Raw genomic sequence first — 24,727 nt, 5'->3', positions numbered from 1 at the left:
CGATGTTGACAGTTAGAGAGAGAGATGAAAGAAGAATCTAATTTCTCATTAAACGGTAAATAGAATCTTACAAGTGTATATATATTAAGTATATTAAGCTAAAGGAGACTTAATATACTAACACTATGCTAACCATATATAAAATATACACTATAAGATTATAGTGTTAACAGACGCATCGGTTTGTGATAACGGAGACTCCATTGCTTTTTCTCTCTCGCCAGAGAAGATGACCTCGAAAAAAAATTTTTACTTTACTTTCTGTGATTAGAGAGAAAAAAGAGAGTAATAGTCGAGCACCCAATCGAAATCCCTATTTGCCGAATTGATTCCCAATCTCTCCTAACCGTCTAGCCGTCGTTCCCTCCGACCAAGTCATAGTCCACACTAGATCTCTCCGTCAATCGCTGGCGAATCTTTCTTCAATCCAGAAAGAACTCTCCCCTTCATTGACTTGTAAGAGAGAGACAGAGAGTAGTCAACTATTGATCATGCAACAAAAGTAACAAGGTAAATAATATAGAAAATACAGAGAATATTACCTTCTCTTGGTTAGAATCGTTACTCAATGAAATATAGTTTTTTTGTGCGTTAGTTCTGCCAATTCCCCAATCATTAATCTTCGTCTTCACGCTCCATCTCCATACTTCATCACTACTTCTTCTTCTTCTTCTTTCTTCTTCAATGTTGTTAAGATTTCCCAGAATTTTCTTTGAATCTTCCATCGAATTGTTCATGCGGAGCTTCAGATTCTAAAAAATTTGAGTAGAATCATATCATTAGGTCTCGCCAGATGGAGCGTAAATCTTCCGACGACGAAGAAGACCACCAGCATTTGATTCCTCAAAACGACACTCGAAACCGTCACCGTGAAGATCCAATTTCCTCCACCGCCACAACAAGTCCGAGATCTTCGGCGTTTCAGATCGAGGACATTATGCAGCGAGTTCAACAACACCGTTGGAAGATCTCGCTCAACAAGCGCTACGTCATCGTCGCCGTCTCTCTAATTGTATCAATCGGTCTTCTCTTCTTACTCACTGATCCTCGTGAACTATTCTCGGCGAATCTCTCGAGTTTTAAACTGGATCCATTGGCGAATCGTGTCAAGGAGTCTGAGCTCCGTGCTCTGTATCTTTTACGGCAACAACAGCTCGAGCTTCTCTCTCTTTGGAATGGTACGTTGGTGAATCTTTCTCTTAATCAATCAACGAATGCTTCTAGTTTGGGATCGTCTGTGTTGTTTGAGGATGTGAAATCTGCTGTTTCGAAGCAGATTTCGTTGAATAAAGAGATCCAAGAGGTGCTTCTGTCACCACACAGGACTTCAAATTACTCCGGCGGCGGCGAAGTTGATTCAGTGAATTTCTTATACGATAGATGTAGAAAAGTGGATCAGAACTTGTCAGATCGGAGAACTGTAGAGTGGAAGCCGAGATCTGACAAGTTTCTTTTCGCTATATGTCTCTCAGGTCAAATGAGCAACCATTTGATTTGCTTAGAGAAACATATGTTCTTCGCTGCATTGCTGGATCGAGTTTTGGTGATTCCAAGTCCTAAGTTTGATTACCAGTATGATAGAGTGATAGATATAGAGCGGATTAACACTTGCTTGGGAAGAAACGTTGTTGTTTCTTTTGATCAGTTTAAGGAAAAGGCGAAAAAGAATCATTTTCGCATTGACAGGTTCATATGTTACTTCTCATCACCACAGCTTTGTTATGTGGATGAGGAGCATATTAAGAAGCTGAAAGTTTTGGGGATTTCCATTGATGGGAAGCTTGAGGCTCCTTGGAGTGAAGATATAAAGAGGCCGAGCAAGAGAACTGTGCAAGATGTACAGACAAAGTTCAAGTCTGATGATGATGTGATCGCCATCGGGGATGTCTTCTATGCTGATATGGAGCAAGATTGGGTGATGCAGCCTGGTGGACCTATTAACCACAAGTGCAAGACACTGATCGAACCTAGTAAGCTTATTTTGTTGACCGCACAGAGATTCATCCAGACCTTCTTGGGAAAGAATTTCATCGCGCTTCATTTCCGCAGACATGGGTTCCTCAAATTCTGGTAGGTTTATTTCATCTTGCTTTCTAACGTACATTACCCTGAAGTTCATAGTGTAGCTCGTACTTGATGGATATGATTATCAAAGCAACATTCTGTTCTTGGTTGTTAGTCTATCCCGTTAGTATATGACATTCATTCACATCGTGTAGGCACTATAGTGGTAAGATACATGATATTGTACTGAGATTAATATTCTAAAGACTACTAGTCTAAGGACCAGGTTAGACTTGTAGTTTTCTGAAGATGGGGATTTTTTTTTTCATGCCAGTAACGCAAAATCTCCAAGTTGTTTCTATCCGATTCCACAAGCTGCAGAGTGCATTTCTCGGATAGTGGAAAGATCCAATGGCGCGGTCATCTATCTTTCAACAGATGCTGCAGAAAGTGAAACAAGTCTGCTTCAGTCACTTGTTGTGGTAGATGGAAAAATTGTGCCTCTTGTCAAACGTCCACCGCGTAATTCAGCTGAAAAATGGGATGCATTGTTATATCGGCATGGTATAGAGGATGATTCTCAGGTAAGAATCTCACTCCTTGAGCCTTTTATCACTTTGTTTATAATTGAAACCAAAGTACAGATCTCGTGAAAACCTGTTTGCTTTTTCTTGGCTCCGTGCGGTTTGCATTTGGTTATTCGTTAACAGAAATGTGGATTTATGAATCTTGTAGCATAATATAAATTTTAATTGCATTTTGAATCACTGTTAGTGTCATGGCCTGATATATTATAATCTTCATGCAATGTGCAGGTGGATGCAATGCTTGATAAAACGATATGCGCCATGTCCAGTGTATTCATTGGAGCCTCTGGATCTACTTTCACAGAGGATATCTTAAGACTAAGGAAAGATTGGGGAACGTCCTCTATGTGCGACGAGTACCTCTGCCGAGGGGAAGAGCCAAACTTCATAGCAGAAGATGAATAAGTAAGCACATTTTTCATACAAAATCGAGTTGTTCTCTTCTTATAGTTGTTGAATTGTGTATAGTGTAATTATAGAAATCCATTTTTGGATACTTCTCCAATTCAATTTATTTGTGACACTCATGTACGCTAATGGACATAGAGTGTGAATATCACTACAAGAGCTTCAGTTTCTGACAACAAAGTAGAGTCTGTAGATTTGTTCCCCAAAGATTGTCGATTGCTGTACTTGGAGATTGTTTCTTCTATCATTGTTATTTAGAAATTGGTGTGTACTTGTTATCCTACAAACTCATTATAAATCTTGCTTTATTCGTTGCACTTTTAATATAGAAAGTACACTTTTCATTGTTAATATCAGTTAACACTTAACACTAATGTACACTACAATAAAAAGTAGAGAAACAACTAATAATAATAATGACGTATAAATTAAATCAGAAAGAATAAGTAGAAGAAGGTTAAGACAAAAGCGATAAACTTCAATTAATTACAAATTTTGTAAGTCGATCGTTTTGTAAGTGAAAAAGAGGAAAGATTAACTGAAGTACTTTATTTAAAGATTAGCATTATTTTTCAACCAGACCACTGCTGTGTGAAACCACAAACAAGAAGAAAAAAAATGTCGAATTCGAGTGAAGAAACCCTAGAACATGAAAAGGGGCAGCAGCAATTGGAATCGGATGAAAAAATCTCAAACGTGAACCAGAGAGCAGAGCCATCTCAGGAATGGGAAACAATGGCTAGAGCTTGGGTCTCAGCTTTCCCCGACGCTAAAGCAGTCGTAAGCGCCAGCGAAGTCGAGACTTGGATCGGCACAAACTTAGATTCTTTACCAGCAGATCTCCGTCACATGCCTCGCTCCGAGCTCGTAGATCGTCTCCTCTCAATCCAACATTACATGAGACCAACACCATCGTCAGATCAGAACGAGGTGATTAACCAACCATCACTTCATTTTTGATGATTGCAACTCTTTCGATTTTGATTTTTGGATTTGATTTTGTGAATGATATATACAGCAAAATGTGGAAACGGATCAACAACACCCAGCTCGATTTCAGAGGACAGATCAGTGGTTACCTGTGTATTCATGGTTAGAGTCTTTGGATAATGGAGAGTTGGTGAAATCTAAGGATATTTCTGAATGGCTTGATGCTACTCCTGAGGTTAAACAAGAACTTTCTTCTAGGCATTCTCGTTATCACTTGACTCATTATGTCAAGAAATGTCATCTCAAGATTCTTAAAAGAAAGGAGAAGAAGGTTTACTTAGCTTTTTGGTCTTTCTTGAGTTGATATGCAATGTCAAAATTCATTTTAGGTGTTAACTTTAACCTCTTTTGGCATTTCAAATTAGGGGCTAATCCGGCTGAGCAGAGCAACTGCGATGGAAGTTCACAAAGAATTTGGTGAGAAACACCTTGCTATGCTTTCAGGTAACGCTATTTCCGAGTATTCTAATACCACATTGATAAATTTTCCTGCTTGAAACTTTTGTTGATTTGATAGCGTAATGAAAATTTAGTGATATTCTTTAGATACAAGATATTTATCTAAGTGGAACCGTGAAGTTAGATGACACTTTTTTTTTTTGGTCAAAAAAAAAAAAAAAAAAAAAAGTGTCATCTAACTTCACGGTTCCACTTATGTGTCCTATTGTTTTCCTTTATGATTGTCTACGTTTAAATGGATATGTAAGTGATGTAATGTCGTTCTTAATCTTATGTGCAAATTTGTGTAGCTGATCCGTTGAGCAACATACCAAAAGACAGTGACCTTTACCGCACAAAACAAAAAGAAGCTAAACGCAGATATGAGATGTAAGTCTGAATTTTCCTAAACTCACTTATGAGATAGCAGAGCAGAAACTTATGATAAAAATTGTATTAAGCATGTTTCTTTACATGGTTTTCCAGCTTGGTAGAGCTCGAGAAGAGACTTGCTCCGCATTTTTCAAAGCCTCGGATAGCAAACAGATGAACAGTCTGGTTATCTACCAGATGATGCTGCTGGCCTTTGGATTAGCTTTGTAAGTATGTTCTCTGTTTCGGTGCTGTAGAACTGTTTGTGAAATTGTACGATCATGTAGCTGTATCCAAATATAGATGGAGTCTAGTTTGGTGATGTAATTTGTAATCTTTTCCAGTGTGAACAATAAAGAAACCAATTCCAGCATTATTGTTTAGTGAGAGACTCTTCATGAGAAGTAAAACCAATGTTTGTCTTCCTTCCCACTTCCCACTATATTCAGTAGACAGATTATGTGGCTGTGTTTTTTTCCCATCATATACATAGAATATTATACACAGCCTAAAAATATTCTTTTTTTTTTATGAAGGAAATACAAAAAATATGCTAAAAGAAATGAATAGCAATTTTTCCTTCTTGATTTTTGAAAAAAGGATGGAAAAAATGAAAAAAAAATAAAGAGAGACATCCCCTTTTATATTCTACAAAATTAAATGAAATAAAACTAAAATCATCCTATTTCTCTTCATATTAATATCATTTTTTGGTTTATTTTTTCGAAATAATAAAATTTGATAATGACGAATGTTACGACTTACGACATTATGTGCTCACCTCAATGACAATTATTTTACAAGTAAAAAGACAAGACAACTTCTGGTTCTGTCTTCCTAAAAAAGAAAAGTTTTTGTGCTCTTTGACAAAAAAAAAAAACTGTTCTGTCTGTCTTTTCCTCCTTAACGCCTCGATGGAAGATAAATAAAGATTTGAAAAATCGTAGGTTAATACGATTGCAAAGATTTAATCTTGAACAAAACCAAAGAAGAGAACGGTAAAACTCGCAACGATGATGGTTAGGGATTTGTTGGCGATTCTGTGTTTCATCGTACATGCAGCTTCGAGCTTGACCTCAAGTTACGAAAGTGGACGTGGAGATCAAGCACTGTCTCAAATTGATATTTACAGCATAAACTTTGCTCTGCATCACTCTGCTTCCATTCACGCTTCCCCTCGTGTTCTTGGTTCTCAGGTAACAAATTTAGTTTCAGACCAGACTTAAACTTGTTCTGTTCCTTGGCCTTTCCTGTAAACCGTTTGTAATACCAGATTCGATGATGGTTGCTGCTACAGGGTGAGGACACTGAATGGGTAAATGTTGATATTTCAAACCCAGAGCCTTCTTCAGACGATTGGGTTGGAGTCTTCTCACCAGCAAAATTAGAGTATTTTCTTATTTCCATCAAACTCTCTTTATGAATCATATGTTAGATTGTGTTTGATGTCTTTGTGTTTATTTTCTTCTAGCTCATCTTCTTGTGCTCCAACGGATGGCAAAGAGTTAGCTCCTTTTATTTGCTCAGCTCCAATCAAGGTCCTTCATTACATTCTGACTGTTGATTCCTCGACTTTGACAAGGCTACTTCACCTCATTTAATTTCCTAATTTGTATAGTATATGTATGCCAAGTCCAATCCTGACTACATGAAGACCGGTAATGCGGTTTTGAAGTTCATGCTTATTAACCAGAGAGCTGATTTCTCCTTTGCACTCTTCACCGGGGGGCTTTCAAATGTCTGTTGAGTACACACAGCCGTTCAATCTCCTATTCCATTTTGCAAATACCAAATGAGACTCTAATTCATCTGTTTTATTGCTCTGCAGCCAACACTTGTTGCGGTTTCGAATCATATATCATTTATCAATCCTAAAGCTCCTGTTTATCCGCGTCTTGCTTTAGGGAAGAATTGGGACGAAGTAAATTTTCCATAGCCTGAGTTATTTATGACATTCTTAGAAAACCTGTTTAATCAAAGCTGTACAGCATTCAAAGACTCTCAAAGATACTATGATTTTGATAGATGACTGTAACATGGACGAGCGGATACAACATAGATGAGGCTGTTCCGTTTGTGGAATGGAGTCGGAAGGGAACTCAAAGTAGAAGATCGCCAGCTGGTACCTTGACTTTTACCAGAAACAGCATGTGTGGTATGTTACACTTTGAGAATATGATACAACAAAATCTATACACCCTCATCTTTATTTTTGGATTCTTACTACCCGGTTTGACGCAGGTGCTCCTGCTCGTACTGTTGGTTGGCGCGATCCGGGTTTCATTCACACTGCTTTCTTGAAAGATCTTTGGCCAAACCTCAGGTATGTCCACTATTTAGAGCTAAGAAGTAACAGCTTCCTTTAGTTGGGATAACGCCGTAACGGTTTTGTAATTTATTTTGGATCATCTACTACCTCAAGGTACACATACAGGATGGGTCATGAGTTGATGAATGGATCGATAATTTGGAGCAAGAATTACACGTTCAGGGCTTCTCCTTATCCTGGACAAGACTCGTTACAACAGATCATAATCTTTGGCGACATGGGGAAGGTAATTTCTATTTGTTCCTATACAGAAACATTGCCTTGTCTAAATCTTTCTCTGGGGACTTATGTTTTTAGTAATACGTATTTTAAGGGAGAGCGGGATGGGTCAAATGAGTACAATGATTATCAGCCTGGTGCACTCAACACGACTGACCAACTCATCAAGGACTTGAACAACATTGACATTGTTTTCCACATCGGAGATATCACCTACGCGAATGGTTACATTTCGCAGTGGGATCAGTTCACAGCTCAAGTTGAACCTATCTCTTCTACTGTTCCATACATGATTGCAAGGTTAGCCTGCCCTGGCCATATCAGTCTTTGCCAAAACGGTTTTGTGGATTCTTGTCCTTAACTTGTGTTACTCTTCAGTGGCAACCACGAGCGGGATTGGCCAGACTCTGGATCCTTCTATGGTGGTAAAGACTCTGGAGGGGAGTGTGGGGTTCCTGCTGAAACCATGTACTACTTCCCTGCTGAGAACAAAGCTAAGTTCTGGTACTCTGCGGATTATGGAATGTTTCGGTTCTGTGTAGCGGATACTGAACATGATTGGAGAGAAGGGTCAGAACAGTACCGGTTCATAGAGCGTTGTCTTGCCTCTGTTGATAGAAAGACTCAGCCATGGTTGATCTTTATTGCTCATCGTGTCCTTGGTTATTCTACAAATGATTGGTATGGTCAAGAAGGTTCCTTTGAAGAGCCTATGGGAAGAGAGAGCTTGCAGAAGCTGTGGCAGAAGTATAAAGTAGACATTGCGTTCTACGGCCATGTCCATAACTATGAGAGAACCTGCCCCATTTACCAGAACCATTGTATGGACAATGAGAAGAGTCACTACTCAGGAGCCTTCAAAGGAACTATACACGTGGTTGTTGGTGGTGCAGGGAGTCACTTGTCTTCCTTCAGCTCGCTGAAACCCAACTGGAGTATCTTAAGAGACTATGATTACGGGTTTGTGAAGTTGACGGCTTTCGATCACTCCTCGCTTCTCTTTGAGTACAAGAAGAGCAGCAATGGAGTTGTCCATGACTCCTTCACCGTCTATAGAGATTACAGAGATGTCTTGGCTTGTGTTCGGGATAGCTGCGAGCCAACCACATTAGTTTCTTGATGTGAAGTCTCAGTCGTCGTGAAGAATCAGTCTGGTTTAGATTCCTTAGACTTCACGTAATGTTTTTATGTAATTTGGTTATGTTTGTTCATGTATATTTGGAAAACATGCAAGACCTTTAAAGAAACTCATATTGATGATGAAAAAAAAAAGATACAATCAAAGAAGATGAGGTTTCTTGCTCATCACTTCAACTAAATAGCATAGATACATAGAATGAATAAAAGCAACAATGGAACATAACACAAAGAATAAACTCACGTAAAGAGCTAAACCGGGGAAAATAGAGTAGAAAAGGAATGCGAGGTAAGCGAGACCGTAGATGCTACTTAAACATCCAAATATGTTATTTGCAACTATGATCCTGTAGGGAAATATATCGTCCCCATGAGTTGTGCCGTATAACACGGCTGCGGCCCACACCGCGACAATGTTATATTGGCTGAAGATGAGATAGTCATACACGGTAGATTCGGCGAGTATCGTGCTTATAGGAATCTTGTGGCGTTTCATATACGAAGAGGTTGCAATGAGTAATCCGAAGACTAACACTTGAATCCCCACCGATCGGTATACTAGACTTGCTAGTCTCCACTTCTTCCTACACCAACCCAAAATCTTCATATAGTTAGAATTTATGAAATTCGACAAATAAATAAAGGTTTCAAGATGATTGATATGGAGTCTCACCATGATGAAGGTTCTGTCTGAGATTCATTGACACAAGCAGGCTTATCAGTAACATCCATGGCTCCAAAATCTTAACTAATATTGATGTTGAAGACTATGCAATCGCGAGCTCAGCACTTTAATAACCCTAATATTTTGTATATATACTAGAAAAAGGTAAAATAAATGTAATGAAATATGCAATATTTTGAAACTAATATATATTAGAATATATATTTAATTATTTTAAAATACTTCAATGTTAATTACCATAAATATTAAAACTAAGATATATTAATTTTAAACTGAAATTTCATCAGGTTTAAAATTATTTTTTATAGTTAAATTTTATCAACTTGATCAAAAGAAAAAAAAATTACAATATTAATATAAAATATGAACCTTGTGTTTTATTTAAATTTGTGAAAATCATATGCAACGTTTCTTTGACTGTTAGATTTCAAACTTGAAATTGTATATATATTATATTTATTATATTATGTGTGTAAATTGTAAAATTTTCAGTACGTTCAAAGTTATCAAATTGAGAATGTTGTGATTTATCAGTGAGATTAACATATATGAATGAGCTTTTTTTTTTAAGAACATACAATGACGCGAAGTCACATGCATATATATTTCATACACCTTCTTCTCAGTCTCATCGTAGCTATTTTAGCACATAAAAGTACATAAATGTTTTATCTAGATTTGCAAAGATTAAATATTTTTAAACTTGACCAAAAAAAACAAATGTGTATATATATATGAGCAATTAATGTTTGTGTATTAAAATTTTAAACTAAATGAAAAAAATAAAATGAAGTAACCACACTTTAAAATAAAAAGTTAATATGATATTAAGCAGTACCAACATGGAAAGAGCTTGTGTATCTAATGAAAATTTGATTGTTTACGTTCATCATTTTGTTGAATACTCACTTTCGGTTCTTTTGACTGAGAAACATACGATGTGTCTCTTCTAAAAGCAAGAAGGTACTATGGGCTAATGACGAACCACCTTTTACAGGATCACTGCATATGCTCTAAAGTTTTGACTTGTCCTATTTGTTTGAAAACCTACAAAAGTCACATAGGAAGAAAAAGTGGAGTTATTTTAGTTAAATATAAAATTGATATTACAAAATTTATAAAATTATTTGAGATATAGAATATGATGTTTGATGAATACATTTACTTGATATTTATAGAGACATTTTTGCAATAATATTTCATTATTATCATCAAAGGTTTCAGTTTTTTTTTTGTTGTTGTCAAATGTCATGGGTTTTATATATTGTTACATTTCTATAATAAATATAAATCGTGTGGGAATTAATACACTAAAGTATATTAATATGATGAATCTTTTTTAAACTTTTTTTGTTAAACATCATGGGCTTTACATTTTAAAGAATTAATATGCAATAAATTGTCACTATGATTATTATTAAATTTTGAATTTACTTTTAAAGACAAAAAATATATTTTAGCAAAAAAATTTGAAATATCATATTTTTAATATCTTGGAATTGATTTATTTATATATTGAATTCAGTTTAGCCTGAAAGAATTGATCTTTTGGTGCAAGAATTAAGAAATTTCATATTTTATATCTTTGAATTATTTAAAACAAAATGAATTGATATTTTGACATATAAAGTTGTGATATTTAAACAAAATATTAGTTCTAATATTTTCATATTTTTATATTTTGATATTATTTTAGAATGAAATTAATTGATCTTTTGAATATTAATATTGTATTCCTTAATTCCTGACAAATTTAATTTTTATGGTAATTATATAATTACTAAAATGACATTGAAAATAATAAGATATTTTTAGTATAAATTATATTTAAATTTAGTGAATAGAAAATATAGTCTATTTTAATTTGAAATTAATGACACATGTAAAAAAAAACAACATCACTTGTCAGCTTCTTAGAGCAAGAGTTTCAAAAAATGTACTTTATTATATAAGAAGACTAGGAAGCTGCACAAATTGAATTTGAGCTCAATGTTTTCTAAAAACTATAGTTAATTATCTTATTTCAATCTTTTACAGCTACTATAAATCATTTTACCACCATATATCTGGAGGCTAGACAGAGGAAACCGCAGTTCAGTTCCTTGAGGCAACAAGCTGGAAACTAGAAGACGTCATTATCTCTTTTGTCATCGCTAGGAGAAACCCTCAACATCAACCTCAATACTATCAAGAAGAAAAAAATCCTCTTGTTGGTCCTTCGATTAATGATACTCTCTAAGATTCTTTCAAGTCTCTTAAATATGTAACTAACAAATATTCTAATTTTTAAATATGTGTATTTTTCCAAAAAAAAATTATCTTTAACTTCCAATTAAAAATTATATAATCTATCACTACTATTATAGTTTTTATTGCAAATAACTTTTTCATATATTCTTATATTTTTCACAATATTCAACAATGATAGTCTAGTGTCTCTCGATGTTTATTTTTGCTGGTAACCACCAGAACTGTGGTTAATATTACTTGTCTTAAAAACTGAAGGAAATAAATTGGAGATTAATGGAAAACAAATTATGGAGGGGAAGGTGTTATTAGAACTCCCACCTAATGTGGATTTATCTATTAATAAAATTGTAGGTCTTTTTAATATGTTGGACAAAGTTGGGGGATGATTTGATGTTGTTGAAATTGAAAATTATAAGTGATGATATGACGAATGAGAAGAGAGAAAAGTCAACTTTATAGATATAGATAGATTTGTTATTATAACGAATTATTGAAATTATTTAAACAATATGTTATTATAGTAATAGGACAATTAATTACAGCAAAGTCAATTAAATTTGGTCATTTCATTAAATAGTTAAAATAAATTATATTTGTTTATATTTTTGACTTTTTGGGGAAAAAAACTTGGTAAGTAGTCTAGAAATAAAAGTGTAAGACCTTACTTAATTACTTTGATCGATAATTATATATATATATATATATATATATATTAATTTTACTGTCATCATCTCAAAGTAATAGTTAACAAAAATAATTATATATATATGACAATCCAATTTGAAAATAATTTATTAAAACGAAATCACAAAAAAATATCTTATACTATAAGTTTAACTCTTTTTTATAAAACTTCACTGAAAGAAAAGTGTGTCACACTTAATATTTTGTATTTTCTATATATTATCTCTATTTCTAATCATATTAGAATAAAAATCATATATATTTGTGTACTTATTGTTTTCTGTTATGTCATGGGGTGATAAAGCAATTATGTTATAATACCATTATGTTTATTTATCTTCTTTGATTACATATCTTTCAAAGACAAACAAACTATACCTTATAGAGTACTATTAAATACAAATTCAAATTTATTTGAGTTGTCTCTTTAATACACTACATATGATTATAGAATATAATATGAGTTTTTCATATATTAAAAAATCATCTATATTTTAAATTAGTCTATCATAAATTAATTTTGTTTCAGTTTTTACTTCAAATAGTATGAAACCATTTTTTTATTGGTATAAAATAATTTGGTTTTATTTTTTTTTTAGTTGGGTTAATCAATGTTTTTAATTTTAGGTTATATGGTGTATGATTTCATTATGAAATATATTAGATGGTAAACCTAAAAAATGGAAAAAAAAATTGTAACAATGTTAAAACAGATTTCAAAGAGCAAACTATACAACAACATAAATATATATATATTGTTTTTTAAACAAATTATGCACCATATAAGATACAAATAAAATAAAATTGAAAAAATAGAATGTAAAATTTAAAATTAATGAGAAGGAAATGTGTCACAAAAATAGAGCGCCAAATGTCGCATTGTTAGGCAAAGTTAGAAAAAATTTTGTCATAGAGGGTTTAGTTTCTGGCCTTTCATCTTAAATAATCTATTGGTGGGATATTTTATGTTAGTAATTTGATAATTGCTTACTCATTTATTCCCCCATTAGATCTTACCAATTCGTTTTCCATAAAATTAAAATTTATTCCCTAATTACTCTCTTTTGAAACAATTTTTCAGTCATTAGTATATCATTTCAGTCATAGGTTCCTAAGAGGAATTATATTATTTTTATATATCTTTCCAAATTTCAATAGGTATTCTTGAATAATTTTTATATTATTTTCATGTTATCATGTTTTTTTTTCAGCCATGTTATCATGTTTATTGTTCGCGTTAATAATACAAATTAATTAATTTATTAGAATGTTTATGTATATCTTTTCTGAGATATACATGATGACAAACTTGCATGCTTGGCTTGGTGGATGGTCAAAGAAGGTCAGGTTCGAAACTTGGAAAGCAACTAGCAGTATTGGTGGAGGACACTTCTGAGTTTGAACAAGGATGAGCAGATGCAGATGGAATTTATTTACCTTTTTAGAAACAATATCTTATCTGTTTGAGTTTTTCTTGGTGTGAGTCTTCATATATATATATATATATATACTAGAAATCTTCTCTTAGCTTACATCGTTTTTAAATTTTAGTAATTTGGAGATTATTAATTTTTATTTATTTACTTAGTAATGGTTATTTTTGGGATTTTAAAAATATACTGAATTTTTGATTGTATAGTAGAGTGTTTATGGTTTATTTTCTCCCTTTAGATTTTCAAGACAAATTAAACATTCACCATCTTTTTCTTTTGTTGATTGCGTTTGCACAATTTCTATTACCACTTCGACATCTACAAAAACATGTAATTTTGGAATATAACTTACATGAATTCAATGTAAATATGAAATTTAGGTAAATTAAAATAAACTTAATAAATATTTTTACCACTTAATTTTTGGTGAGGTAAAAAATGTAATCACATTGCTCTCTCATCATATAATATTTTATTTATACATTCTAATTCAAACTGAAATATTTTTTTATAAAATTTCAATAATGAAAATGAATCCAAGTAAATAAAGTTATAGAAACCTACTCTCAGTTTTGGATGAGAGAATTTTTTTTTTTGATGAGTATAAAAATGCAATAGTTTTATTATATCATCATCATAAATTCACTTGAATAAAACTAATAATCATTTTATTGTAGCTACTTAGAAGACAAACAATAGATATTATAATGTCAAATGTCATAAGAATAAATTTTGTTAGAAGGTACACTATTATATACGTGAAATTAAAGTGGAAAATGTTATAGGAATTTTTGTTGTTTTATTTTATTTTTAAGATGGTTAATACTAAAACTATTTGATACTAAGATTCCTAAATAAATATGATAACAATATACAATTAGCATATACTACTCAAAACTATAGACGTCAAATTAATCAGATATAGTATAGAAAAATGCAACTCATATCATACCATGATATAAAAAGGCATCACAAGTTCAACAACATGATTTTTTAAACATATGATAGTAACATACAATTTTCCTTTTTTTATAATAGTTTGAAATACGATTTTTTCTTAAAGATGAAGACTAATAAGAAGCTACATTTACAATGGAGAGACTCATATGTATCGTCCAATAAGAAGAAGTTTTAGCCTGCTTTACCACATCAATGCTCAAAAGAAAAAAAAAAAAAATAGAAAGATTTTAAAATATAAGAAAGGAACAAAACTAAACATGTTCAACATATTGAATGATATAGTTCATTTTTTTAATGATGTAGTAGTATTAACACATTTAACAAATACGACAATCCTAAAGTAAAAATAAAACATGGTTAAAGACCCGACCCATATATGCCAAGCAAGTGAAGCCAAGGATTAGGGCATCAAAAATTTTGGGGCATATTATTGTAATTTAAAAGTTTTAGGTCTTTTATGTAGAAAAAAAATAAAAAGTTCAGTTGTTGATATATCCAATTTAGGGATGAAGTTTTGTTAGGTATATGTAAAAAACTATCTCATCTTTTTAATTGTTGGTGAATGAGCATTAGATTAATGTTAATTAAAATTGTTTTTAATGAGTTTTAATGTAAAATTTAATTTACAAAACAAAATTTGAAAGTCTAATAAAAAAAGTTTCAATATTTGAAGAGTTTTAAAACAATAATCAATGCTTAGGCATTATAATATTTATTTTCATATCTAATATGAGAAGGTTTTTCCTAACTTTTTCTAACAATGTGAGCATTCTCATTACTTTTAAATTTAACATTATTCTTTTTTGTTTGACTTTTTATTTGTATCTTATATGGTCTATAGTTTGTAAAAAAAAATTGCTCTATAGTTTACATAAAATTTTAAAAAATAGAATGTAAAATTTAAAATTTAAAACCTTGTCATAATATTTATTTATTTTAGTTGGGTTGATTAATGTTTTTTTATTTTTAGGTTATATGGTGTATGATTTCATTATGTAATATATATTAGATGTTAAAACTAAATAATGGAAGAAATATTTTTTGTAACAACGTTTAAAGTTTAAACAAATTTCAAAGAGCAAACTGTACAACATAACTATACACCATATAGGATACAAATAAAATGAAATTAAAAAAATAGAATGTAAAATTTAAAATTAATGAGAAGGACATGTGTCACAAAATAGAGCGCTAAATATCGCATTGTTAGGCAAAATTAGAAAAAACCTTATCATATTATATAAGATAGATGGTAACCTAATTCTATTCCAGATCCAATGAAACAATCACAAGCTTATCTTCATTACTCGGCTTGGGCCATTCCTTAGCAAAAGCGCTAAGCGATAATAATTCATTTTGCAGTGTCATCTTTGCCTCCGCCTCCAGCGTCACCCTCTCCTTTCAGTCGAGTTACTAAATAAAGTACCTCTTCCCGCTCGACCAAGTGAGGTGCATCTTCTGATTTCTCCTCTTCAGCCCGCCGTTTCCTCAACCACGATCCCTTCTCATAATGCCTTAATTTAATGACGGCTACTTCCCTGTTACTAGTCAAATCCTTCATTCGAAAGACGACAATCAAAGCATCACGACTTGTGGAACATTCATTCCTAAAAGGTGTAAACCTGTGAGATTGGACAACCCCGACTACCACTATTAAAAAAGAACCAAAATCTGTTATTTCTGCCCTTAAGGATCCAGGATGGTACCTTCCATCAAGAAGGTCCTAACTCTTATCCATCGTGTGGCAAAGAGATGCCCAAGATTTATAGCAAGTTTTGACTTGAGCGCTGCCACTGATCGGTGGCCCGTTCCAGTCATATATGAGCTTATGGCGTGCCTTTTCGGTCAAACGATGGCATCGTGCATTGTCAATATTGCCTTAGCACTCAACTCATGCTCTTTGAAGTCCGTTACTGGACGACATAACGAAGTTGTGTTTGTTGCACGTCAACCTTTGGGTTATTACGGCATGAACCCTGCGGATTTGACCCTATCCCTGAGCCAATCCCCTATTGGACCTACCACCACGCTGCAGAACGAGAGCTCGTGTGGAACCTTTTCTTTCTGGCGTAACAGCCGGTGGAATGTAACAAAAGATTACGGTCGCCTAACATTAACATAAGGGCAAGGGGGTATACGGTAAACTCGGCCAAAATATGACACCCGAAGGGCCCGAACGCACAATCCTATCCCATCCGAGTCCGAGTTTACCCCTTGCACTTTGGATAGCCGACCATAGCACAGAAGGCGACATCCGGTCCTCTTCCCCAATAGCAAAAGAAAATCTGAAACCATCCGAACGAGTAGAGTCAATAGTTCAGCATTTAGGCTTTAACATTTAGCAACAAACAAGTCTTTAACCCAACAAGTGCTCTCCAAACCAAGCTAGATAATCTCCTATCAGTAGGCTCACACTCTCAACTTGTAGATGATCCAACAGAAAAAGCAAGAGACCACGAAAGCACGCATGAAAACAGCCCTTTTGAAAGCATACCCAACGCACCCATACAATCTGAACTTATAGACATCAAGAAGAAGATCTATTAACACGCATGGCTACCTATATAACAAGTTGCCTCTGACCTCTGTCTCACGACCGCAAATAGGACTAGTTTTGACCTCTGTCTCACACTGACCGTACTTCTAGCAATCATAACTAGTTCTCCGAGTAAGATTGGGTTGAAGCGGAAGGATATTCGCTTTATTAGCTAAGGCTGATTGAATTGCTAATTGAACTTAACTAGTCCAACTCGAATTGAGATTATTCCTGATAAAACAAAATAAAAAATTATCTTGAATACTATTCCAAACTCGAATGGGATTATTTGATACACAAATTGTAAGATTAAATTGAATATTATTCCGAACCTAAATTCCAAACTGGAACGGATTTAAATCTCCAAATTCGAAAACCTGAGCACGTGTGTGATCCAAACTCCAACCCGAAAAAATATTTGAACATATTCATAATATAAATACATAATATATAAGTAATATTTATACTTGTAATAACCTAATTAAGTGCCTAAAATAGTTGGATATTTGGATAGTTTTAGGTATTCAAATTAGTTATTGAGTAAATTTAGGTAAAAACAGCAAAAAAATGTTAGATAATTTGGGTATTTTCAAGTATTTTGGATGAAGCTATATACACAATATTTTAATTTTTTTAAGAAATTTGAGTAACCCGTATCCGAGATATTTGTTCTGCTAGTCCGAGATATCCGACCCCAACCAGAATGGATACACCCGGACTTAAATATTTTCTCCAAAATTAAACTGCAATTAGATCTGGTGAAAGCGACGTAGTTTCATTACTACTACCTGCTTCTCTCCTCAAAAGTCTTAACCATCTCCAACTGCCATCAGCGGAGCTCCCAATGCTTTGAATTGATGCTCTTCTCTCTCTATTTTTTTCAAAATCTCCTCTCTTTTTAGACATTGCGTAGCATCAACAAAACAAATCCATCTTTCTACGGAGCTGAATCCGATCAGTATGGTCTGGATCCTCTGTTTTCTCCCATTCTTTTTTTTATTGATCTCATTACCTTTCCAATCATGGAGATTCCACTCTCGTTTTACCAGAGCATAAGCTTAGACGAGAGTCGAGAGTCTTATTCCAATCATCACAAGGTTTTCAATTTCCCACGAAAGTTTCTCTTTTCTGGTTACGATTTCTCGCTCCGGGGAAGAAGATGGAAGAACCCATTTGGGAGGATCATCACGTGTTCCTCTGTAGTTCAAGCTCTTAAACCAAAGCCAAAGCTGAAACCAGAGAAGATCAAAGTCGATGTTGTTGATGAGTCGAAAGCTCAGGTTTTGGATGATACCCAGATCAGCAAATCTCGAGTGAGGATTTGTAGTCAGATTGAGAAGTTGGTTTTGTGTAATAGGTTCAGGGAAGCGTTTGAGTTGTTCGAGATTTTGGAAATTCAAGGTAGTTTTAATGTTAGTGTTAGTACATATGATGCTTTGGTTGAAGCTTGTATTCGCTTGAGATCGATTCGTTGTGTTAAAAGGGTTTATGGGTTTATGATGAGCAATGGGTTTGAGCCGGAGCAGTACATGATGAACAGAATCTTGTTGATGCATGTGAAATGCGGGATGATTATAGATGCACGTAGGTTGTTTGATGAAATGCCTGAGAGGAACTTGTTATCTTATTACTCGATTATCTCTGGGTTTGTCAATTTTGGTAACTATTTAGAAGCTTTTGAGCTGTTTAAGATGATGTGGGAGGAGCTTTCTGATTGTGAGACTCATACGTTTGCGGTGATGCTTCGTGCCTCGGCTGGGTTAGGATCTATTTATGTTGGGAAACAGTTACACGTTTGTGCATTGAAATTAGGAGTTGTGGATAACATTTTTGTGTCGTGTGGGTTGATAGATATGTATAGCAAGTGCGGGGACGTTGAAGATGCTCGTTGCGCTTTTGAGAGTATGCCTGAGAAAACTACTGTTGCTTGGAACAACATCATAGCAGGTTACGCGCTCCATGGTTACAGTGAGGAAGCTCTGTGTTTGTTGTATGAGATGCGAGACTCAGGTACTTCTTTTGATCAGTTCACACTTTCCATTATGATAAGAATTTCGACTAGGCTTGCAAAGCTTGAGCTTACAAAGCAGGCGCATGCTAGTTTAATTAGAAACGGTTTTGAATCAGAGATTGTCGCTAACACGGCTCTTGTGGACTTTTATAGCAAATGGGGTAGAGTAGATACTGCTAGATATGTTTTTGATACATTGCCGAGGAAAAATATAATCTCATGGAACGCTTTGATGGGTGGATATGCAAATCATGGTAGAGGAACCGATGCTGTTAAGTTGTTTGAGAAAATGATTGCTGCACAAGTCGCTCCAAATCATGTCACATTCCTTGCAGTGCTATCAGCGTGTTCATATTCAGGTTTGTCTGAACAAGGTTGGGAGATTTTCCTATCGATGAGTGAGGTTCATGGGATCAAACCAAGGGCTATGCACTATGCCTGCATGATTGAGCTGTTGGGTAGGGATGATTTATTAGATGAAGCCATTGCTTTCATCAGAAGAGCACCTTTGAAACCGACGGTTAATATGTGGGCGGCGCTCTTGAATGCCTGTAGGATGCACGAAAACTTAGAGCTAGGAAGAGTGGTTGCTGAAAAACTCTACGGAATGGGACCAGAGAAGCTTGGAAACTACGTTGTGCTGTATAATATGTACAACAGTATGGGAAATACTGCAGAAGCTGCAGGAGTTTTGGAGACATTGGAGAGCAAAGGATTAAGCATGATGCCGGCTTGTACTTGGGTCGAGGTTGGAGATCATAGTCATAATTTTCTTTCAGGAGACAAGTGTGGTTCTTACGATGAGACAGTGAAAAGGTAACTTATCTGACATAGTAGTATAATCTTTCTTTGCCTTCCATGTCTTTCTTTCTCTCTCATTACCTAAAAAGATGATGTAATGAAACAGGGAAATATACCAAAAAGTCGATGAATTGATGGAAGAAATTTACGAGTATGGGTATTTAGCGGAGGAGAAAAACATTCTACCAGACGTGGATGAGAAGGAAGAAGAACGAGTAGGTAGATACCACAGCGAGAAGCTTGCGATAGCTTATGGATTGGTGAACACGCCGGAATGGAATGCGTTGCAGATAACTCAGAACCATAGAATATGCAGAGACTGCCACAAGGTGGTTGAGTTCATAACATTGGTTACAGGAAGAGAGATGGTAGTGAGAGACGCGAGCCGGTTCCATCATTTCAAAGAAGGGAAGTGTTCTTGTGGAGGTTATTGGTGAATCACAAGTAGAATTTATAGACTCTGCATTTCTATTTGTTATTTGTTCCTTTTACGCTAAAGATAAATGTATAACAAAGGGAAATGAAATAGTGTGTGATCATGTAACGATTTCTATTATTCTTTTTAGCATTGTTATCAATAAAAGGTAAAAAAAAGTTTTGTTATCATTCTCTGCTTATAATACAAAAGGACCGATGATCATGGAACCCATAAGGAAGAAGAAACTGCGGGTTAATTGAAAACTCAAATTTTTTAGTTTTTTTTTTTTTTTTTTTTAATAATAAAATAAATAAACCGTAAAACAGAGAAAAAAAAAAAACCAAACCAAATTAGTCCATCGAGTTCAGCTGTCTTTGTTCCACTCAAACCCTAGAAAAAAAGGGTTATATTCCATTTCTTCAATTCAATCTCCCACAAAGTTTGATTCCTAAATCTTACGACACGATCCATGTCCTCATCTTCTTGATTCAATCCCCGCCCTCTCAATTCTGTTTTTCTCCTTTTTCCGATTTCTCTAATTCATGGCCGCAACAACAACCACGGCGGCTAGTATCAACGCTGGAGCCGGAGGTGGTGGTGTTGGTGGAGCTGAAGACCGTGTTCTCGCCACAGCGCAACAGATCGTGAATAGCCTCAACACACCTAAAGAGGTTCGTGAAGATATGTTACTTATCTTCTCCAGCTTTGATAACCGTTTATCGAATATCAAAACTGCGATGACGAACCAGGAGCAGGATCAAAACGACGCTCTTGCCGCACGTTTAGAAGCTGCGGAATCGGTTATTCATCGTTGGGACGGCGGTAACGATTCTTCTCGTCACTCGTCTTCGTCTTCTGGTAACTATCGTTCCTCTTCGTTTTCTCTTTCGTTCGATGAATCTCCTGAGGAAGCTACCGAGTTTCTCTCAGCTGTTGATGAGGTTATCTCTTTGCTTGAGCTTGAGGATCTTTCTTCAGAGAATAAGCCTGATATGGTAGATAGAGCTGATAGTGCTTTGCAGATGGCTATGTCTCAGCTTGAAGATGAGTTTAGACGGATTTTGATTCGTAACACTGTTCCGTTAGATGCGGAGCGGCTCTATGGCTCGATGCGACGTGTTTCTCTGTCGTTTGCTGATGGTGATGTGGTTGAGAATTTTGAGAATTTTGGATTGGTTGCTGATGAAGATGGTAGTGGGAGTGGGAGTGGGAGTAGGAGGAGATTGTTCCATGAGAGGGCAGGGAGTATTGGTTGTGATCTTTGGGTTGATTTGATTAGTCCCACTGCTGTTGAAGATTTGAAGGAGATTGCGGAGCGGATGATTCGTGCTGGTTATGAGAAGGAGTGTGTTCAGGTTTATAGCACGGTGAGGCGTGATGCTTTGGATGAATGTTTGATGATTCTCGGTGTTGAGAAGCTGAGTATAGAAGAAGTTCAGAAGATTGATTGGAAGTCTATGGATGACAAGATGAAGAAGTGGATTCAAGCTGTGAAGATCACTGTTAGGGTTCTTCTAGCTGGTGAGAAGAAGATATGTGATGAGATCTTTAACGGTTCGGAGTCGAGTAAAGATGTTTGCTTTAACGAGACGACTAAAAGTTGTGTGATGCAGTTGTTGAATTTTGGAGAGGCTGTGGCGATTGGTAGAAGATCATCAGAGAAGCTGTTTAGGATTCTGGATATGTATGATGCGTTGGCTAATGTGTTGCAGACGTTAGAGGTGATGGTCACTGACTGCTTCGTGTGTAACGAGACCAAGGGGGTGTTGGAAGCACTGGGTGATGCTGCGAGGGGGACTTTTGTTGAGTTTGAGAATAATGTTCGGAATGAGACATCTAAGAGACCGACGACAAATGGTGAGGTTCATCCAATGATACGTTATGTGATGAATTACATGAAACTGATTGTGGATTATGCGCTTACCCTTAATTCTCTTCTCGAGAATGGTGTGTTAGATGGCTTATCTGGGGATGATAGTACAGAGGAGATGTCTCCTCTTGCGAAACGGATATTGAGGTTGATTACGTCCTTAGAGTCGAACCTGGAAGAGAAATCAAAGTTGTATGAAGATGGTGGGCTGCAATATGTGTTCATGATGAATAACATTTATTACATAGTTCAGAAGGTGAAGGATTCTGAGCTGGGTAAACTCTTGGGTGATGATTGGGTTAGAAAGCGAAGAGGGCAGATACGCCAATATGCTACCGGTTACCTCAGGGCATCCTGGAGCAGGGTGCTATCTGCTTTGAGGGACGAAAGCATGGGTGGAAGCTCAAGCGGTAGCCCGAGTTATGGACAAAGAAGCAACAATTCGTCCAAGATGGCGTTAAAGGAGAGGTTCAGAGGTTTTAATGCCAGTTTTGAAGAGTTATACAGGCTTCAAACGGCTTGGAAGGTCCCGGATCCGCAACTTCGTGAAGAATTGAGAATATCTATATCAGAGAAAGTAATTCCGGCTTACCGGGCTTTCTTCGGAAGGAATAAGAGTCAACTAGAAGGTGGTAGGCATGCTGGAAAGTACATAAAATACACACCAGATGACCTGGAGAGTTACTTACCAGACCTGTTTGAAGGAACTCAACTCGTTATTCACCACCCAAAAAGGAAAAGTTAAGCTCTCTTTGCTGGATGATGACGACGACTCTCTAGCTGGAAGGACAGTCTTGTTTGTTTGAAAGATGACAGTGGCCAGGTAAATTATAAGCCAGGGGTTTAAGTTATATATGTGAAAGTCGGACTTAGACCCTTTTATAGACTGTGTCAAAATTCTTATGTACATGTCTTAATACTTATCATGTTATGACCAATGACTATGCTCTTGTTACAAATGGTCTTTGCTCTGTTGGTTTGTTGGTTTTGAGAATATGGCACAACAAGATTTAAGAAGAAAACAAAATGATGTGTGTTTTCTAAAACTAAACTGAAAATGTAAGTCAACAACTCCAAATGCTTCCTTTGTGTTTGTTCATCTGATCATCACTGACTAAAACCTGACATCTCTGTGAGTTAATGCCATTCCACTCCCAGCAGCAAAAAAAACATCTTCAGAAGCTCTTAGCAAAACCGCAGAGGATTTATGTCCTAACATGTTGCAAAACCAGAGATTTGTACTTATTTTAGTCTGAATCTGAACTAGACTGTATTAGAGCCCACAAGAAAGACAAGCCCAATCCCAATGTGATGACATGTAACTAGGGTTCGTTCTTAGCAAGATGAAAATCATATATATAATGATGAAATGAAATGAGAACTTAGAGAGTAACTTAGAGAGTTGTCTTAAAACAACTCTCCTTTCTTCAATCTTATAAGATATCAAATACTATTTGCTCTTGGTGAAAACTTAATCTCTCTTTCCTATTTCTTTAGTTTCCTTACACAATAAAGCTCCTAATGAGCTATCTTATATCTCTAGCTTAATAAGTTCTTTAAGAGCACAAATCTATCTTGTTTGAGATTGTTTTCAGACTGACCCATGCGTCTCTCTGAAATAGCTGGAAACAGCTTCTGCCTAGGATCTACTGAAGGTGGTTGTCTTGGAGTTTCAGAAGCAGATGAGGCTGTAGAGCCTGTTTTCTGGCCATCCTTACGGGTCTCCCTCGTACCTCTCTGACTTCTTTGCAGGACTTATCTAAGATTATCAAAAAAATCACGCACAATCACAAACAAACGCAACCCTTCATCTTTTCCAGCTTTGCCATGGAAATAGTCCCCTGTACTTTTCACCAAAGCCATTATTCTCTTCTCTTCCTCAAGCACTGACACGATGCTACCTTCAGCATTTTGAATAAAATCTTCTAGCGCTTCACGAAACCCACTTTCCTCGCCTGAACTCTTCATCTCTGAGTTGACAAAGTCCCGAGCTTTCGACAAAGCATGACCCATTTTAAGAACAGTCCCTGTTAAACAATCAACATCTATGTTTGCAGATTTCTTTACATTTTCAAGCTCACTGCTCAACCCTGAAACTTTTTGAAGTCCAAGATTACGGTAATTCTCTTCTGCCTCTTCAGTGGTTTCCTCGGCTAAAAGATCCTCTGTTTTAACACTTGAGAAGCTTTGGCTCTCTCTGATAGTACGAGCTGCTATTAAAACCTTCAGTCCTAATTATCTCTTGAACAACGAACTGGAGGAGCGTTGTTTTCCCATCAGTGCCCTTGACGTCTGCTAATTTTAAAAGAGTGTCCAGCTTGAAAGCTTGAGCACCACCCCTGAATGTACCATCATTCATTCGGTTTCCGGTCTTAAGAACTGCCTCTAAGAGCTTCAGGAACAGCCGACTGCCCCTAAGTTCTTTACAAGCAACTACACAAAAGAAAATGCATTTAGATTGGAGAAGAAGCTAGATAGATATTTGAGAGAGACTAAGAAACTTTGTTATCTGTTTTCCTTTTCAGAACATAGTTTTTGTAAAGATTAAAGGAAACGTACCTCTAATGTCTGAAATGATTCTTTAACAAAGGCCAT

General features: G+C 35.4%; 5 protein-coding genes, 1 long non-coding RNA gene and 1 pseudogene across 7 annotated transcripts; 5 read left to right on the top strand and 2 right to left on the bottom strand.

Annotated features, from left to right (window-relative positions):
- Nucleotides 1-106: 106 nt before the first annotated feature.
- On the top strand, nt 107-3,260 carry LOC104761036 (O-fucosyltransferase 36). Of its 2 annotated transcripts, none has more exons than XM_087497548.1 (4): nt 107-510; nt 784-2,070; nt 2,339-2,588; nt 2,820-3,260. In XM_087497548.1, the coding sequence occupies exons 2-4, from the start codon at nt 794-796 to the stop codon at nt 2,994-2,996; spliced, it is 1,704 nt and encodes a 567-aa protein (XP_087353674.1). In that variant the 5' UTR covers nt 107-510; nt 784-793; the 3' UTR covers nt 2,997-3,260. The 2 variants fall into 2 exon arrangements, with proteins under 2 accessions (XP_087353674.1, XP_087353675.1); XM_087497549.1 differs by having other exon boundaries at nt 112-510; nt 770-2,070.
- A 212-nt stretch (nt 3,261-3,472) lies between these two features.
- Nucleotides 3,473-5,224, top strand: LOC104761035 (uncharacterized). The gene is made up of 5 exons (XM_010484053.2): nt 3,473-3,929; nt 4,018-4,260; nt 4,355-4,433; nt 4,739-4,817; nt 4,914-5,224. Exons 1-5 carry the CDS (start codon nt 3,618-3,620, stop codon nt 4,975-4,977), a joined length of 777 nt encoding a protein of 258 aa, XP_010482355.1. The 5' UTR covers nt 3,473-3,617; the 3' UTR covers nt 4,978-5,224.
- On the top strand, nt 5,144-8,666 carry LOC104761034 (putative inactive purple acid phosphatase 27). The gene is made up of 10 exons (XM_010484052.3): nt 5,144-5,995; nt 6,097-6,188; nt 6,271-6,337; nt 6,418-6,537; nt 6,628-6,720; nt 6,825-6,954; nt 7,041-7,122; nt 7,222-7,354; nt 7,442-7,647; nt 7,726-8,666. Exons 1-10 carry the CDS (start codon nt 5,813-5,815, stop codon nt 8,465-8,467), a joined length of 1,848 nt encoding a protein of 615 aa, XP_010482354.2. The 5' UTR covers nt 5,144-5,812; the 3' UTR covers nt 8,468-8,666.
- On the bottom strand, nt 8,587-9,288 carry LOC147922896 (uncharacterized). Its single transcript, XR_015588155.1, has 2 exons — nt 9,158-9,288; nt 8,587-9,068 (listed from the first exon to the last, which is right to left on the bottom strand). It is a non-coding gene; the product is annotated as an uncharacterized LOC147922896 (long non-coding RNA).
- Nucleotides 9,289-17,676: 8,388 nt separating this feature from the next.
- LOC104761033 (pentatricopeptide repeat-containing protein At5g50390, chloroplastic-like) lies at nt 17,677-20,450 on the top strand. The gene is made up of 2 exons (XM_010484051.3): nt 17,677-19,859; nt 19,951-20,450. The coding sequence occupies exons 1-2, from the start codon at nt 18,055-18,057 to the stop codon at nt 20,279-20,281; spliced, it is 2,136 nt and encodes a 711-aa protein (XP_010482353.2). The 5' UTR covers nt 17,677-18,054; the 3' UTR covers nt 20,282-20,450.
- Nucleotides 20,451-20,466: 16 nt separating this feature from the next.
- LOC147922895 (exocyst complex component EXO70B1-like) lies at nt 20,467-23,091 on the top strand. Its single transcript, XM_087497547.1, has one exon. It carries the CDS (start codon nt 20,805-20,807, stop codon nt 22,875-22,877), a length of 2,073 nt encoding a protein of 690 aa, XP_087353673.1. The 5' UTR covers nt 20,467-20,804; the 3' UTR covers nt 22,878-23,091.
- Nucleotides 23,092-23,671: 580 nt separating this feature from the next.
- Nucleotides 23,672-24,727, bottom strand: LOC109130483 (formin-like protein 5 pseudogene; annotated as a pseudogene).

Source organism: Camelina sativa, chromosome 18, assembly GCF_030686135.1.
Source record: "Camelina sativa cultivar CO46 ecotype springtype chromosome 18, ASM3068613v1".
NCBI classification, from domain to species: domain Eukaryota; kingdom Viridiplantae; phylum Streptophyta; class Magnoliopsida; order Brassicales; family Brassicaceae; genus Camelina; species Camelina sativa.
The sequence above is the reverse complement of the archived record's forward strand: the minus strand, read 5'-3'. Positions and strand labels throughout refer to the sequence as shown.